Source organism: Diabrotica undecimpunctata, chromosome 3, assembly GCF_040954645.1.
Source record: "Diabrotica undecimpunctata isolate CICGRU chromosome 3, icDiaUnde3, whole genome shotgun sequence".
NCBI classification, from domain to species: domain Eukaryota; kingdom Metazoa; phylum Arthropoda; class Insecta; order Coleoptera; family Chrysomelidae; genus Diabrotica; species Diabrotica undecimpunctata.
The window spans coordinates 147129808-147149822 of NC_092805.1; the positions used below are offsets into that span (position 1 = coordinate 147129808).

Consider the following 20015-nt stretch of genomic DNA (forward strand, 5'->3'; position numbering starts at 1 on the left):
CCAACTACTGGGATCCTTTCCTTTTATAAAAAAATTTTCATTTTATTCTACCATTCTCCAATTTTTTCTTCACCTGTCATTCTCATTAAATATCTAAGGGACAGCAATCCAGAACATGAGTTTCAAACATAATACCACAACAATTTCTATCACCAAAAGTACAATATTACATTTTAATTAGACATCTATTTCTACGTTAATGATGAATCCGTTATCAAAATTGCTCCGACTGTCATAGTTTACGGTTGAATAAGAGTAAAAGGGCAACACGGATACGGCCTCATTTCCCATGATAAATCCCATTAGAAATCGTTAAGGTTCATTCTGCTTAATTTTTTCTCTTTTGCGGTGGGTGTAGAATAGTTCGTTGGATCGTGACGAATGATGCATCATTGCAAAGTAGAGGAGATAGCTAATATGTTGATACAGAAAAACCAAACATGTCGACATTCCCAAAAGGGCAATACATCATGTCTCTGTTGTTATTGGTCCGATTGAAGCGTGTGATGCGTTAAATGAAGGGGGGATAACGATTATATCAAGATAGAAAAAACAAACAAGGCAATCACCAAAAGAACACTACACAGTATCTTCATCCGTCTGTCAAATCTTCTCCGCAGCTGTCAAATCTTCTTTTCTGTCTGTCAAATCTTTTCGATTTTGTAATGTCTTTTGTCATTTCAAGTTTGTCAGATGTCGTTCGTCATTTTTTATCCTAAGTAATTTACAAATTATTTTTGTAGTTCAACTATTATCGGATAGTCAACGCAAGTAATTCGCCGTTATGACTTAAAATATCTGCAAACGTCTTTGCTATTTCCTCCCCTGTCTATGTTAATGGATGAGTCGACGTATGGCATAAAAAGTGACATCTGTCATAAAACGTGACATAATACGGGAAGTGTGATATAATACGTGACATCTGACATAAAACGTGACATCTGACATAAAACGTGACATAATACGTGACGTAAAACGTGACATTTCACATAAAACATGGCGTGTGACAACTGACGTCTGCGGAAATTAAGAGGATTTGACAGACGGATAAAGATACTGTGTGGTGTCCTTTTGGTAGTCGTCTTGTTTATTTTTTCTATCTTGATATAATCGTTATCCCTTTCCCTATTCGTTCAACGCTTCACACCCTCCAATTGCACCAATAAAAAGGAAGATATGATGTGATGCCCCTTTTGGCAATGCTTCCATGTTTGTTTTTCTGCATTAACATATGCGTTATCACATCTACTTTCCACTGATGTATCATTCGTCACGATCCGACTAACTATTCTACCCCACCACGAAAGGAGCCAAAAATGAACAGAATGAACCTTCACATTGGAAATGAGGCCGTACCCGTGTGTTCTTTTACTAATAATTTTTTTGTAACTGGAAGTTTAAACTTCTGATTTCATAATTTCCCCACCTTCGCACCTCACTTTTACTGCCTAATCCGAATCTGTCGATAAGTTTCTATATCTGTTGTAATTGTTGGTTTCACTTACCCATGGATGGATAGAGACAGCGGACTATACGAAATGAAAAGGATCAATTTTTTAAATTTTTATTCCGATCCAAAGAAAGTAATCAGTCGTTTGAAAAAATTTAATTACTTATATACATTTCCCATTCAAAGGTTGCTGCAGTACATTTTCAATTAATTGTATGAGTATTGTGTAAATGGGACAGCTGATTAAATGAAGTATTAGTTTTAATTTTCTTTGACACCTACACACACACACATACTTTTAAAGCAAAAAATATTACAATGGACCTAACTTGTCAGGTATATCGAAAACTAAAAATGTTTTAAAAACAATTGAATTAAAACTACATAAATTAACTAATAAAAATTTGAATACTTTTGTTTATTTTCTGTTTTACGTACTGTTTAACAAGCTTTTGATTTAGGTTTTGTTTAAATTTGCGACGTTTTTCTTGTCTGTTCTGGCCTATTTAACTTTGCTGTTACTTCTGTTATGTTGTTTTTTTATTTATCACCTTAATTCGTATAATTTCTACGATGCATTTGTTATTTGTTCTTCTCCAAAAACTTATACATGTGTAATACAAATTATTCGATGTTATTATAGAAAACGTTTTCTCGGTGGAGATAATTATCCAACTTTCTTTAGAACTATTTGTTTCTGCTGTTAATGTGTCATTTTTTTCATTGCATAGGATTTTTTTGGCCATTTAGTATTATTTCTGTTTTATAATGTCAATTAGGATGTTAAATTCCGGCCTAGGTAGCTCAGAGATGAGTGTGCCTTTGGTGGTGATGTATTGTTTTGACATATAATGAGTGTTTTTCAGTTAACATTCATATTAAATGTTCTATACGTCTTGCATACCAATAAGCAGAGAGATGATTCCATATTATGACGTCACAATATATGAGGTCTGTCGAAAAATATCTTACCTTCGTACAGCAGATCAGAAAAAGAAATCACTTAGTCGCTCTGGACAACGTGAAATAACTAGTCTATAATGATGAAAAATATTGAGTCAGGCATTTTTGGTTATGATCCTGGAATAGGATAACAATCTTCACAACGGCTCAAGTCTCAACTTCACAAGTTTCCATCACAGCTACATCTTGAGTGTTTTTTTTTGTAATTACTAAGGTGTTATGCATCATGAATACGCTGAATGATAAGAATATAATGATATCATTAATACGATAATTGAAGTATTCCCAGAATACTTCTTACAATAACTTTACTAAAGAATTTCAAAAAGTCATATAAAAAACTGAAAGAAAACTTAGATGTTTTGAGAGGAAAATCCTCAGAATAATCTTTGGACCTTATCACGACATTAATAGCAACCAATACCGAATGAGAACAAATGCTGAGGTCAAGGAGATGTATAGAGCGAGCGATATAGTCCAAGAGATTAAATCCCAACGTCTAAGATGGGCTGGCCATGTCCATAGACTCCCTAATAACCTCCTTGCCAAGGTAATATGGGAGGAAGTCCCCACAGGAAGAAGGCGTTTAGGACGTCCACGAATGCGATGGATAGACAATATATGGTCAGATCTAAGAACAATGGGGCTACCCACTGACCCAACTATTATGGACGACCGTTCAACATGGAATCAAGTTGTGCAGTCAGCCAAAAGTAGTAGTGCTACGAGAAAAAGAAGATAAAACACTTGCAAAAAAAATATTGCGTGCTGAAGTGAGAAGAAAACTGTGAAATTTTGTGGCCGATATGTTACACGTAATAACCTGTTTCATTTTGGTGTTTTGAGGACTGAGTATGCTGTTTAAGGAGAAACATGACGATATAAAGACGATTTAAGTGAATGCTACAATGACCTTGAAGGCCATCCTCCTCCTAAGTGCCTTCTCTGTTGAGGTTGGCGATCAATATGGCAAATTTCTCTCTATTCTGGGCTTAATAAATTAATTCATTTCCTTTTGTGTGGGTCCAATCTCTGATGTTTCGTAGCCAAGATTTTTTCTTTCGTCCTATGCCCCTTTTACCTTCAATCTTGCCTTCTAATATTACCTGGAGCTTCTCAAATTCCCTATGGCGCATTATGTGTAATAGATATGATGTCTTTCTAATTTTGATATTATTGACCAGATGCGGGCGTGTGTTCATTGCTCTCAGTACTTCTTCATTCGTAGTTCTGGTGGTCCAGCTTATTCTTAGCATTCGGCGGTACATCCACATTTCAAATGAATTTAATTTGTTGACGTCATAATGTTTTAATGTCCATGTTTGAAGGCCATGACAAAAACTAAATTTCAGGTTTTTGTGATGGACCACATATTGAAAATCTTCAAACGGCAAATCCTGACAAATTCCAGCTCTTATTTTTTTTGCTGTGATTAAAAACTTTTTTTTTTTTTTTCGAGAACTCTCAAAATAACACATTTTATGAATACGGGCTTGTATTATTCTTATTAGAGGTATTCGAATATATGAATTTAATTTATTATCATACTGATACTAATAAATATTAAATAATGAGGTCCAATAATATTTTTTGTTTCCAATATCCGATTAGCACTTTTTTTCTAAAAGTAAATATTTATTTTTCACACAATAGGTGGAAACCCGGGACGTGGACGCGGCCGGCAGCCTACGCCAACGGGGACCCCTTCTCCTCAGGTACCTCTGTCTCCGGCCTCGGGCCAGAGCCCAGCACAAGTTCCGCCGACACTACCGCCTAATTTACCGCCAGGACAACCATCTCCTCCAGTGGAAGATCCACAGATGCCTGTTTTAATGCCAGAAAAAGCGTTGGAGGATAAAATTGCTGCCTCGAACGCCCCTACTACTCCGGCAGATAGTCCTGCCCCTGCGGGAAGCGCTGAGGGCGGCAAAAAACCCTCACCGAGTCCATATTGCGACTTTTGTTTGGGTGATAATAGGGAGAATAAAAAGACGGGAACGCAAGAGGAGTTGGTGTCTTGTTCAGATTGTGGTAGATCAGGTAAGGAGATTTTTAATACGGAGGAAAATGTACGTTATTGGTAGTTTAAGTTTCTTAACAAACTAAGAATTAATCTTCTACTAATCATTGTGATCACGTATTTTTAATTAAACGGTAAAGTTTTATAAAACACGCATAGGAAGTAATCAATTTTAACCTTTAACACAGCTAAATAAATTTAAGGTATATCTCGTTGAGTATCTGGCTTGGTTATAATTACTCCTTTATGCTATGGTATATATAGGGTGCGGCATCGAAAATGAATTATGTTGACTATGTCCAAGACACATTTTTGCTAAGGAAATGCAACACCACGTTGATTTTGATTCCTTGGGGCAATTTTTCTATCATATCCTTAACTGTCATACCAATGGCCCCTCCCTACTGTTACTCTCGCTAATAATTGTGAACTATTGAAAATTTATTTGTAAAACAATTTCAGCACGTGACAGATATAAAAAACACAGTCATGTAATACAAATTATCATACTTTCAATGTGTGGAGTTAAAATAAAAATCCTTGTAATACAAGTGTCAGCCACCTCTATTTTTAGCAATAGATTCTCCTCATTTTGTATATCTATTAACGTTGGATTAGCCCGTTACACTTTTTTTCAAAAAAAAAATATGTCTTGGAAGATATTCAAACTTTTCTCTATTCTTTCATTCTGCATCACTTTCATTATGGTTTCTTTCTGCTGCACCCTGTGTTAAATTCTGTGTCACTTTCGAAAGATTGTTTTAAGTTTTAAGATGAAATAAGGAGAACGTGATCTACTCAGACATTTTTCCTTTTTGTTTTGACTTTTGACAAGTTATTTACACCAAAAAAGAATAGCAGAAATATGCAGAAACACATATATCATCCAAAGCCATTGGGTCGAGGAAAGTTGGAAAAAATTAAAGCAAACATCTTAGACTCTGCTAAAGAGGTTAGGTAAAATAGGTTAGCTACGTTTGTACTACTATCAGAATAGGGAAATCAATGCGTTAGAAAGAGAAGTACCTTTTAGGTAAGTAAGAGTGAGAACGATATATGTATCACAAGCCCCGCCCTAATAAGGCTGCCGCCAGTATTATTAGAATTTATTTAGAAATTATTTTTGTAGTTTAACTATTATACGCTAGTCGGCGCAACTAATTTGCCAATATGACTTGAAATATCTGCAAACGTCTGTGACATTTGATATAAAACGTGACAATACGTGACATGTGACATAAAACCCGACATTGACATAGAAGATGACATAATACGTGAGATTTGACATAAAACGTGACATGTGGCATAAAACGTGACACGTGACATTTGACATAAAACGTGGTAGTTATATGACGTAGAAAGCCAGTCTGTTTGTTTTGTCTACTATTAAGTCACGTATTATGTCACGTGTGGACTCGTTCAATAAAGACGAAAATAGGCGAGGAAATAACAAAGACGTTTACAGATATTTTATATGTCCTAATGGCGAATTACTGGTGCCGAGTAGCGGATAATAGTTGAACTGCAAGAATAATTTCTAAATTAATTTTAAAATGGCGAACATGCGTCGTTCTCTCTGTCACTTACCTAAAAGGTACTTCTCTCTCACATCTCTAACACATTGATTTCCTTATTCTGATAGTCGTACAAAGTAGCTAATCTACTAGTCTCTCCCAAAGTGAAAAACTCCGTGGTTCTGTACAAAAATGAAGGGGAAAATGCAAGCGATTGAGAAGAATTAAAAACGAACATTGGAAAATTTCGTATATATAGGAAGAATTTTGGACTTTCTATTATTATGATTGTTCTTGTTCTTTTGTTGCTATTTATGCTAAACTGCTTTTGTCCATTTTCATACATTGTTCTGTAATTTTTTTCGATGTTTCCTCCAATCATTAGATCCTAAATTCACATTTCTCTGTTAGTTTTGTATTTGCAATTTGATATTTCCTTTTTATCTTAAAGATTCCAAGCACAGTTCCTACAGTTTACGTTCCCCAGATACAAATCGTTCCTTATGATTGTTATTTACTAACTATACAGAAAAATAAACAATACATCCAACCTTTAAATTTAAATAATTTTTCTTTTACAGCAAAAGTATTCAGTTGAATAGAACAGAAGGCTAAATTAGTAGTTAGCTTATATCGCCTATAACATAATTAGAATATGTTATAAACCAGATCTGAGTTTTATTCAGAAAACCTGACACCGTGTGTCAGCTAAATAGCATTTTTAACTGTTTAAGTACTAATCAAAATGTTACTGTACTGTTCATTATTACAGTTACCGACGATATTTTTCTAGCTATTTCAGTTGCAAAAACTACATTTCAACTTTGTGTTAAATTCATTACTTTAATTTTAAAAATAAGACAAACATTTCTGTCAAGTTGTGTAATTTTTGCAACTTTCTTGGCATGTATTGTTTTTGTGAACTTCACACAACATATTTCTTTTGTAGTATTTTATAAATAAGCTATATGGTTATAGCTACATAAAATAATTTTGTTTGCAGAGTTGTATCATTTTAAGCATAATAAACGTTTACAAATTCTCAGACAATCATAAATCAGCTAAATAAAGATACTCTATTCACTTCCAAGATGAATGGTTCACCTTTACTTTCATAGTCATAAGTGTCCTTAAAAATATTTTTGGTTCTTTCTTTCCGTAGATTTCCTCAGGAATTGTTTTGCAATCTTCGTATTTCTTAATTTCTTCCAGCATGTTGTCTTAAAATGTTTCAGGGTAACTATTTAATATACCAATTTCCTTTCATCCATAAAATTTCATTTTGAAACTGTTTAACTGTTTGATCTTGGTTATGGAATCTTCTTATTTTTGTCGACTCTTTCAAATAGGCCCTCTTCATCATCATCACTGGTTCTACAACCCTTTTTGTTTATTGGCCTGTTCCAGGATTCTTCTCCATTCTGTTTCGAGCTTTTTTTTCTTCAATTTTTTATTTTTAAGGCTGTTATATCATTTTCTAGTGGTTCTATGTATCTCAGCTTCAGTCTTTCCCTTGTTCTTTTTCCTACTTGTTTGCTTATTTTGGTTGGTATTTCGCCTTCTTCCATTCCTTCCACACGTACCATTTAATCCAGCCGACCTATTTTAATGAATAGATCCTCCTAGGTTACAGATTTCCTTTGTACTTTGTGTTATTTTTCGTTTCATTGTGCTAGTTTAACTGTATCAACCACTTGTTTGTTTAACTAATCTACACCGTTTATTGATATGTTGTGTCTAAGAGTATACTTGATATATTTTGTAAATTTGAATATTGGAATGAATACGGACATGGCGATTTCATGGACTATGTGTAACTTTATTTCAAGTGATACAAGTCTGTCAAAAAAATTACAACTCTGTTAACAATGCACATTCGTGTTCTGTCACTCAAATGAGGACAAAAGGTTTTACACTTTTTGTGCTTCACAAATTTTACTACAGTACAAAATTTTGCTCTAGATATACCTCTTAGAGCACACTAAACATATTAGATACCGTATTTTATACTATTTGTCTATTTAAAAAGAATATTTTCATTGTTAGACATTTGTCATTTAGTATACTATACAGTAGCACAAAGTTCTATATTTATCACATATCTACATCAGCAGAAACACTTCATTCATTTATGTATTTGTAAGATGTAGATCCCAGGCAATTAAAAAATAACTGATATCATTTTCTAATTTTCAATACTGCCAACACACTAAATTTTAGAAGTTGGAAATGTAGTATGTCACATTAGAAAATACATCAGGAGATAATGGTTTTATTTGTGTATGTCGAGGTCTTGATTTTAAACTATAAATTGTCTAAAAGATGGCATAAATGCATTTTAAATTATTTTTTGAATTTGCTTTGCTTTAAATTTCTTTTATCATTTAAGACAAGATGTTCTTGAAATATGTCATCACGACTTTGGAGTAGGTATTCAATCAGTGTTCTAATAATTCTTTGTATTTTGTCAGTTCATTATGTTTTCTACCGATGCAAGGAATTCGTTGTGTTATAAGAAACATAACCCCATTTCATCTTACTGAAACGGATGTTTAACTGTTTGATCAGTGGGCCATCGTAATTCTTTCGTAGTCACTGTAATAAATTAAATGTCCTTGTATCAAAAAATGGCTCTCGTCTGAGAACCAATAACATTTTCTGCTGAATTTTTTGTAAATTTTAAAACGTTATAAATTACTTCTTGCGTTTAATTATTTAGAAGTTGTCTGAACTTATTTGATTATTTAGAACTTGTCGTTTTCGCACATTTTCCATCTTTCTATCACAACGTTACATCACTGCACAAAATTAACCATCAAGCATCCCCACTTTTTTGAATTTTGCTACTGCGCACCCAGAACTCGCGTCTCTTCACTATTTTGTGCTAGTCTATCATCACTGAACGATTACTCTTTGATTACTGAACTAGTTAGCTGAACTGATGTGGGCATACTTCAGATAAACCCGTGTTTATAATCAAGACCTGGCTCTTACATTTAATACAAAGAATGACAGTATATATTTACACTAATATATACTTTATACTAGTATTTAATATCGTATATTGGTTATAAAAATATATACTGTTTCATTAATTCTCTCATGTTGTTGCAAGTATAACGATGATAAACTAGAGCTGGTCTCGAAGAACAATATCCAAAAAATATTTACTGCCAAAATACAAAGCGTATGTCTAAAATATTATTGATGTATAAATCATTACTTTTAAAGAAATGCATATACGTAATTGAAAATAAAAGTCTTCAGTACGAACTCTACGAAATTGTGGTAGGGTTTAAAAACAATTTGGCTCATTGCCATTAGATAATACAATTATAGTTACCTAAACAAATACTCAAAAAAATAGATGGTTTCGTCAGGCATTCTCGTAGAATTGAGAATGAATATCTCAATACTGAGGAGCTTCTGAAATCACGGCACATATAATTAGCAAAATCATGTACTTGAATCTCATGCGTTATAATAAAAATCCAGAAAGAAACTGTCTGTTTCTGTTCTTTAATAATTGTTGACACATTTTTTTTTATTTGAACATGTTGCACTTAATTTACGCAACATTGTACTTGGATGTTAAATTGTGTGGCTCCCTTATGTTACGTTACTTTTTTACAGAATACGCAGATTATGGTGAAGCCATAATTGGCTTTTGTTGTACATTTTACAGAATATAATGTTACATATACAACCCTGCATAAGGTGCAATACAACAATCGTTACTTCACATTAAAGTAAATTGTACATGAAGTAATCTGTATCTTCAAGGTTTTATTGAGATGCAAGTAAATGTTTTCACATGGTTCTATGTGCTGTATAAGGATATGAAATGTTAAGAACATTAGCAAAATATCTAGTAAAATTGTAGGCAATGAAAACTAGAAAAGAACTTGTATAATATTTAAATATTATTTGAAGGTGTGACTCAATTGCTAAACAATTGTGTTCTTTTGTCTCATCTATACTTTATACTAGTATTTAAAATACATATATACGTAGTAGATTTAATTATTATCATGATTTCAGAGTTGGATAAAAACATTCTAATTTAAAAGTGCCAATATATCATAGTTAACGATTTTGTATTAGATACAAAACATACTAGTCTTCTCTAGTCCATATTATTTTGGAACAGTTCCTATAGATTTTTTCAATAAATGATCTCCTTATTAAAGTTTTTAATAGTGTGTAAGTTGATTGTTTTCAAAAGTGCACATAAAAATTGCAAACAATTTCTACTTTTGGCTGTATAATGAGAAAACTCAAAGTGAATGGGTGAATCAATAAACGCTGCTTCACTCTCTATTTCAACCATAAATTCTTCAATTATTCATGTTTTATGATGCTAGATTTCGTGTTGTATGATGCCAGATTTAGATTTTAGGACAATTCTTAATCTATAAAAGTTGATAATATGCTAAACCGCTTTCACTACAGATATAGGGAAATATTATGTTAAGAGAGAAAAGTACCTTTTAGGTAAGTAAGAGTGTTGACGTCATAAGCCTCACCTCAATTTGGACACCGCCAGTAATTCGCCATTTTTGTCTCAATTTTTTAAATCTAAATGGGACAGTTGACATCAACCTTGACATCAACAATCAACCAACATTTGACATAAAAAGTGACATAAAACCTGACATGTGACATAAAACATGACACGTTACATTTGACATGAAAAGTGGGACATTTGACATAAAACGTGACAAAATATGTCTCGTATTACTGGCGGCGGCCATATTGGGGCTGGGCCTGTGACCTCAACATATCGTTCTCACACTTTCTTACCTAAAAGGTACATCTCTCTAACACATTGATTTCCCTATATTTGTAGTGAAAGTGGCTTAGTATATCTACTTGTAAACAATAAATATCTGTATCCTTGCTACAATTATTATACACAGATCTTTGCGTTTCTTGTTATCTTCGTAATATCATCTATCGAACTTTGTTTTCATTATATTTTAGGGCTTTTGTGAGAGATTTTATTCGGGGAAATTGCAATAATGGTATATTCGCTTTTCTAAGCTTTTTACTGTATTGGTGAGTTTGACAAGCAGGACTGCAACAGTTCAAATAACTATTGTAAATCTGAACAGCGGATGCCGACTCAAAGGACACAAAAATTTGTTTCGAAAAATTTCGTATCCGGCAAAGTTACAACCCTCGTTTGTTCAAACTTTCGTGTGCAAGGTCAGTTCTGCCTAGTGCGATAAATCGGCGGTTGTACACATACTATTAATTAGTCTGTAGTCTGTCAAACTCGTGTCGGGTGCTATGTCCACCATAGTATATGTTGTAGTCTTTTCTCTCGATAATTCCTGAACCAGTCCATCTAATCTCTTGAATCGCTATTACATCGGCTTTCATTTTATCCAGTTCTTGTGTTAGCAATTTAAGAGCGCCTGGGGCATAAAAGGTTCCATGTGCAGATCTGTAAATCGTTATTTCTTTGTCGTTTGCTAGGTCGTCGTGAATTAAACTTTTCTTTTTAGTGCTTTTATTATAATAAGTTTTTTTAAGGGAAGAGGTCGTTAACCTTTTGCCCAACCCTCTAATCTTCGAAGGACCATTTCTCCCGCTCTCGTTTGCCCTGACTCTGCTTCCCACTGGGTTGGTTACCACAATCTTCCACAGATTTCCTCAGGTTACCTTGTCTTTTCTACTGGTCGCTATTCAGTACTGTTCTCATCCAACTTTTCGCACCATATGTATTTAAAATTTCAATTTTAAAAACCAAAATGACCACATATATTTAGTAATAAATAAATTAACCGAAGAGTTATATCAAGCAATGAAATCGAATATTCGAAATTTCAAGATTTGAAGAGTAATCAATGTTAAAGAAATCTTTCATATTAATATTTTCTTCCATTTGTCTATCATATGTAATCTGTTTTTTAATGTACTTTCATATGTAATGACAATTTGACAAATCGTTCTAACATTCCCAATTTACACATCTGATAAGAAGCTTGGCAGATACCCTGTTGTGTTCTGCTCTTGAAAACTTTGTTATTTTAGTAATGGTTGCATAATATAAAATTAAACAGTAGTAGAAATATATGGACTGATAACAGAATAGCGCGAATTCTAAAAGATTTTTTTTTTCGAGTAATATTTTAGTATAGGAGATATTTTGATTTATATTGATTGAGTTTTGAGATACATTAACCAAAAATTTGGCAAGTGCATAGCCTATTGGTCTAATACATAGACCAATATGCGTCCCAACTATGTAAACCATTAGAAGCATTGTTGTTTTTGGTTAGCCAATCTTTGATGTAATTCAACCACAGTTTATCCAACTCTGTTTTTGGTACAATTAGAGATAACTCTCTAATATTATAGATTATTTTATCACAAATAAATGGGCATTTTTTTTCTAATTAATCTAATTAAATCGTTTTGACTAAACAAAAGAAAGGAAAAGCCTTATATATCATTACGTGTTCAAAATTGGACAAATCCTATATTATTTTGGTTTACCTGTGATACGAAAAGAATTGTTAATTTTTAAATTGTTTGTTTATTTACAAAGGTTCATTTATTTTATATAGTTGCTCAAATTCGATCTGATTTTGAAAAAACAAATTATTTTGGTTTATGTAGCTAATGCTGGTGCCTAAAATAAATAATTTTGACTACACGTTTTTCCTTGATACAGTTTTTCATTATTCTTAGTTCTAGTCAAAATTTTAAATCACATTAATCTAGTCAAATAAATAAGTATACCTTATGCGACAAGGATCGCTGCATTATTGTTGTCTGTTAAATTAACAAGGGGATTTTAGGGAATCAAGGGAAGCAACGGCGTACAATTAACTATGTACGCCGTTGCTTCCGCTTGGCGTCACTAGTGGTAGTTGGGGGTCATATAATATTATTTATCTATGGTCAACGTTATGACAGTTCGTGAAGTTTGTATATGGTGTTTTTGTTTACGATTTAATAAATAATAAATTATGGCAGAAAAATACGGATCTTGGACTGTTTGTGCGTTAAAAACCGAATTAAGGAGAAGAAATGCCAAAGTTACTGGAAAAAAGGAAGCCCTTACCGAAAGTTAAACTATATTAATCATCTTCTTAATGTTTTATTTCTATAGCTCAGACCAAAATAAAAATATTTATGTTCGTATGAGTTTTATAGTGAAGTATTTGTATTTGGGTTTGAGCTAATACAGTCATGTAACGTAACAGTGGTGACTTCTTTTGTATGTTAGTATATTAAATTAATTTATTATAAAAACATACAACTGAAGTCTTTACTTCATTTTAATATGTTATACCTATGGCATACAGCCAACTACAGGGTTTTCGCTGTTAAATTCTTAGTAAATATGGCTGCAACTAAATATTCCAGAAAAAAATAAGTATTTTAACAAATACGTGTATTTATTGTCGGCACATATTTATCCCTTCTTATGGCTAGAATTAACTTTTTTATCATCAGAATATCTTTGGGAAACCCGTGTCCTGATGTTCTCGATGAGCACAAAGGCACAACACAACATTGTGGCATTTTATTTTCTCAAATTAAATTCACACAGCCAAATTAACGCAATATTTACTTACAAGTAAATTGATTTGAAGAGTAGACGTGACCTCCAACTACACAAGCGCCACCTACGTTGAGCTTTTTAGATTAGCTGCCATTCAGTGAAAATTTAGCAGTAACACTTCGCATGTACACTGTTGAATGAATGGCTGCAAACTCATCATAAATGGCACTTACTATACTAGTGTTAACATAAGATTGACAATTTTTTTGGAAGTAAGCTAAAAAGTGGACAGAGCGATCTAACTGTTTAAGCAATTGTGCCACTTCCATACTACACTTGTGATACTTTTATTGGCCAGTGGACTAATTGTTTTTCAAAACAAATTATACCATGTTGCTCGCTCTGAGTTATTATGTTTATAGAATATGGTTCAAAACATTTTCATTTTCTGCTTAATTAGATGGAGTTTAGTTGTTGAATGATATTTCTGTAATAGAAAAAATCGCTTTGACAGAACAATAAAATCGCCCTCTCCTGTGATTTCTTCCTTTATATCGCTAATTATTATATTTAGGTGTTGGATGAAAGATAAATCCATTCATTTGGTTAAACACTGCTATCAATTGTTGAATTTTTCTTAATACTCGGTCTGATAAGTAACTTCCTTTGAAATAAAAAATTTTCAGAAAAATTCTTTTTGTTTGTGTTTTTCCAGAAAATTCTTTTATTTTATTTGGCGTTTTTACGTATTTTTATCGGCGTTTGTTTTATTAATTATCCCTTCGTTAGAGCTAAGTTTTTTATTTACAAGAAATCTCTTCAGATTTTGGAACACACAATAATCGGAGGGGGCCGAATCAGGAGAATAAGGATGAGAAAGCAATTCGAAACCCAACTCATAAATTTTTGAGATTGACATAACACTCTCTTGAGTCGGTGTATTCTCTTGTAGAAACAACACTTTTTCTTCTGAATAAGGTAATGACTAAGACAGTACCTACCTATTGAGCCACTCTTGGCCGCTTCGGGGCCTTAGTCCACTGCTATGCGTTTATTCTGTTCTCTGATGTGTAGTAGTGTATCCAGCTTTCATCAATGGTTACTAATCGATGCTTACAAAAGACCGACAGATTGCGCTTTATAAGCTTCAAACACTGCTAAGAAGTGACCACACGATCATTTTTTTGGTCAATGGTCAACAAACGCGGCCGGATAATATTTTCATGTTCGATATTATTGTAGTCTTTTCCAATTCACGTACCTCCATTTTACGATCAGCTAAAACCATTTCATGGACTTTCTTCTTCACATTCTTCATTTTCCGGTGTATCTGCATCAGTGGACCGTGTAGCACGCTGTTTTATTTCACAAATAATGTTTAACGAGAGATCGAAAATCGTTTTCTTCATAAGTGTCATTTTTCCACACACGTCAATTTTATGCAGCTAAAAAATAATTCTAAAAAATACAAAAATTTATAATAGCTGACCGTGTGATATTTTTCCATTGGAGTTGAATCACGCCTTTGTTTTTTATCGCATTTATGCAAAGCTCAGAAGATAATATTTGGTAGATCCTGAGTAACAGACTGAAAAGAAATTGTTCGTGCGATAGAACTTTTATTCCGGTAGAATTTAGGAATGATTTCGTTTTAAAGTAAAATTTACTGGTGGTAAAAACTATCCTATTGTCTATACTTTGTTCTAAAAAATATCTAGTCAAAATTATTTAGATTGGCACATTTATTGTTTTGGAATATAATACTAATAGTTTTTAATGCTCGCCTAACTAGGCAATAAAAATGTTTCTTATTTAGTTTTGTATAAAACGCTTCTTGGAAATGAAACACCAAAGCATAATATCATTACGGGATAATTTCCAGTTGTCTGTGTATCACAATATTAAATAAAAAAGTGGTATACAAACTTTCTTTTGTAGAAAGTATATTAATGTAAAAATATCCAAACGGATTATTTAATATTCGTCAAATTGTTTTCGGTACTATCTAATCATTATCAATGATGGTATCAAGTAAATTTGATAAAAGCATGCGCCAGCCACATAGTGTATAGGTGTAAAAACTTTAAATTTACATTTTAATTCTGAAATTAAATTGTAACTTAACACAATGTCGATGTATCATATGATACATCGTATTAAGATATCGGTATATGCAATATATCGATATATTCGTGTGTAATTAAATAACATAAAAAATACTAAATAAAACGTTGAAGTTTTCTTCAAAAATATTAAAAGTAAAGATGCACTTACATATAAAATCCCATTAATATTGAAGTTATTTCCTGATGTTTTTAAAACTTTGGAGCAAAATTTGCATCGAGATTGTTCTTTATTAAGTTTATTAAAATGCAGCCACACATTGCTTTTGGGTCATTAGGTGGTTCTATTTCTATTAAATATAAAACAATATTCACTCTCTGCCGAAATACCTAATACTTAACGAATAAAAACAGGGGAATTATTTAGTAAGCCGGAACGCCTCAAAAATGCCCAATTTTTTGTGGACTTAGCCAAAAAAGTGAAAAAACCCTCAAATTTTAATGTTTTTTTTTTGCTATAAACTAGTAAAAATGCCCAAATAATCAAAAAATTCAGAAAAAGTAACAAGAAAGTATTATGAACAAAAAAAAGTATATATACATATCTTAATAAAAAAAACGTAACTAAAACATATTAAATATCACTGTTTTTCACTGTCAATTGATGAAAAAATGCGTAAAATTGTTTAAAATAATCAAGATTTTTCATATTTCAAAACAATATGGCGGCCATGAGCAAGAAGTTAAATTTTATATACATTTGACATTGTTGCCAGTTTTAACATTTAAAATACCTAAAAATTTAATGAAAATTACTTACCTTAATAAACAGGTGGATGCAATCTTAATAAACCACGTACAAAACGAGTACCAGTTAACCAAATCTAACCTAACACTGGTAAAAAAAAGGAGTAATAAGAAAAAAATTTTATAATATAATTAAAAATCAAAATTTTTATATTTCATAAGAAAACATGACATTAAAACTAAACCAACGTAACCAAATCTAACCTAACGCTGGTAAAAAAGCAGTAATAAGAATAAAATTTTGTAATATAATTAAATATCAAAATTTTTATGTTTCATGAGAAAATATGATAATAGAGGTAAAGTAACCTAACCAAATCTAACCTGACCCTTGTAAAAAAGCTATAATTTTCAGTTAAAAGTAGGTAATAATAAAATGTTATTTTAATGTCCAATTTTAAGGTAAATTTTTATTTTTCATTAGAAAACATTTTGAATAACGATGGCAACACTGGTTAAAATTACCCTTCTTGACCATAAGAAACAGTTGCACACAGTTGTCATTCCTGTCATTGCTTGTTGTTTCATGGTAAATAATGGCGGTGGCTTTAAAAAATCGGACATATTTTAAATGGAAATTACATAAGAAAGAACACTTTTTCACAGAATAAAAATCATTGCAAAATCATTAGTAAGTGAATCAGAATTCATTGATATAAATTTCATCTCTGTAGACATCGTTCCGGCTTATTACACTAGTACCAAAAACATAAAAGGAAACTCAATAGATATTATGAACACAAATCCTACGCCATAATTTGAAGTGGAGATTTACCTCGACAATTACTGCTGAGACATCAATAGATGATTTCCTTTTTTTAATAGTTTGTTTTTATAGTATGTAATATAATTTGTTCTGGATTATATTACATGCGTGCTGCCAATATGGTATATCAATTCTATGTGGGCGATTCATTGAATCTCAAATATCGGTATATGTGCCGATATATCGAGGTGAATATCGATATAAAAATATCGATAAAATTTTAAAATATAACGATATATTTAACGTATCGATACATCGTTGTCATCCCTATTTAAAATCAGCTTCGCAGTTGGAAGTTGGATTCCACCTGCTATACCTATGATGCATCTACAGGGTCACCTAGGGACTAAACGTAGTTTGAATAAACGATTTTAGATTGTTGTACTTTATATGCTTCAATATTGGAGAAAGCTACATAAAAACACAGAAATATTGAGATAGGTGAGCAGAAAAGCCGTAGGATCTGTAAGTTCTAAAGTCCGGAAACAAAATGAAATTATATATGTCAAAACGCATGCAGGCGAGTTCATCTAGAGATCTAGGTCCCGTACGGCCCAGATATTTTTGTCTTATCCTATCGTTGTTTTTATCGTGACAGCAGTCAATAACCATTTTTTTATAGGATATAATTATATTTTTTTGGATATAATTTACTTACCAATGTCTCTTTTTTAAGAAATGTTTAAGAAGAAAGAAGAAATATTTAAGAAATATTTTTTTCTTAGTCAGTTACTCACTACCATAATTTGTCACCATTTTGACATAACATATTGCCAACTGCCAAAAAAAAAAACTTGTTAAAAATATATACGTGTAATTTGTATTGTATTTCAATAAAGAAGTGTCGTTGTTACATTTTCATAAACAAGCTCTTTGGTGTTCCATCTTTAAGTTAATATTATTTATTGAAAGGCGAGCATTTTATCAATATGTATCTATTTTTGTTATATATGCACAATATTAATATAATGTCCAATTATTAATCATGTAGTACCTACAGACACCTATTTATCGATTGTAGTTTTATATTATACTTATTTAAAGGAAAATACCTAAATTAATAAAAATAATATTTGTTCATTAAGTTTTGAGAAAAGTAGCAAATCAATATTTTAACTGGTTTTAATAGAGTTCGAGTTCAATATTAACACAAAGTTCGCGTCGAAATTCTACCCCCAAGTATTTTGTGAACCATTAAACTTAAATTAATCAATTTTTGGGTTACTAAACTAAAGTACCTCTGCAATGTTTTTATTGTTTTAGTGACGTAATTATTAAAATACTCCAAATGAGATCATATGGTAATACCTCATTGTAAAGCGCCGATATTACTCAGTACCAATTTCTAAATTTTTGTGCGATTTTGTCGCGCCAGTTATATTTGGCGGTCGATTAATAATTGTTAATGGACACTCCGTAAAAAAAGTATGGACGAACTCATAATAATTTGGAGGTCTAATTTGTACGGAAAAAGCCCGAATAAATAGATTAATTTTTTTGACTTTCCATATTCTGATATAATTCAGTTGTTTACTTGCTGACATATGTCAAAACATGGCCTCGTCAAAATTTTATTGAATGGCAATATATGGTAAGTAAATGTATCGTTTGAAACCTTGCTTTACTAAGTATGGTCCTACATTTTTGAAGATGTCGAATATTGAAGACTACGAAATTCTAAGGGGTAGTCCATATTGTTTCCATGCTATTGCCATTAAACATTGAATGGTCGCCATTTTGATAAGGCGACACAAGACTTCTCAAATGATATGAAGTAAAAATAAGGTACACGTGACTTAGTTAAGTAACCCATTTATTAATTCAATTTTATGCTTCGGAAAATATTGAGGAATGTTTTCAAATAGATATAAAAGTAATTCCAAATTTGTCGAAAAACGTTGTCCGTAGAAAAGAGCAGAGATGCAAGTTGTATAACATGATTAAAACACTGGAAACAAATTTAAAAATATTTTATATATATATATATATATATATATATATATATATATATATATATATATATTTAAATATATGATAGTTTTCTATTCATTTCGCCTATTGAGATTGGCGAAAATTTTTGTATTACTCTCTGTCCCTACTATTAATACTGAAATATAACAATTTTTCTCAAAACTTGCAGGACATGTTTTACTAGCTCGATATGTATGCCTAAACTCATGATATGTTATGATTTGAGTATGAAAATTGTTAAGAGATTATTTAAAAACCTCTGATCAAAATTATTTCGTACCTGAATTAAAAAGTGCCAAAATAACGTTTTTATGTAGATTCAATATATTTGATAATAACAGGGATCATCAGTTTAAATTGTTGTTTGAATGAAAATGAATATTTATGTATGTTTTAATTACTGTAAGTTTTTGTTTTATATAGAAGTCTTAGGATCACAATATTTAAATTTACGTTTTTCACAAAAAATTATTTCCCCGGCCGTTATTTAAAGAATGTCATATACCAAGGCTTGGAAAACGACAATAAAAATACCACAGAGTAACCACTCCATAAAGTGAAAACTCCAATTAGATAATTTAAGCATAGTTTACAACGCTCCTCACGAGTAAACTAAGTACTAATATTTGGCGCACTTTTTTTAATATAATATAACTGTACTGTACTAGCTGTTAAATAGTGCAGTCATTCTAACATAATTTAATTAAATCAAGCAAAAGCTGAAGACCTACTTTACACTAAGGACAATCTGAAGCTTAGCCTGCAGTCAAACATCCTTATCGAAAAACGATGTTTTGTTTCATTGTTTTCCAGACATCCAGGAACATAACACTTTTTCGAATCCTGGTGTTTGTAATTAAAATTACACCGTATTTCTAATATAATAAATATAATATTACACTATGCAAAAAACGGGAGTTAAAAATCGTATGCAAATAAACA

At 31.8% G+C, this 20015-nt stretch overlaps 1 protein-coding gene across 4 annotated transcripts in view; it reads left to right on the forward strand.

Annotated features, from left to right (window-relative positions):
• Nucleotides 1-20015, forward strand: part of d4 (double PHD fingers d4) — a 55028-nt gene that overhangs the window by 27392 nt on the left and 7621 nt on the right. For 3 of the 4 annotated variants that reach the window (XM_072527085.1, XM_072527086.1, XM_072527088.1), the window contains one exon: nt 4067-4453. In XM_072527085.1, coding sequence (XP_072383186.1) covers nt 4067-4453 — 387 coding nt within the window. Of the gene's footprint in view, nt 1-4066; nt 4454-6528; nt 8282-20015 lie in introns of those variants that run through there. The other variant, XM_072527087.1, reaches the window with a different exon arrangement.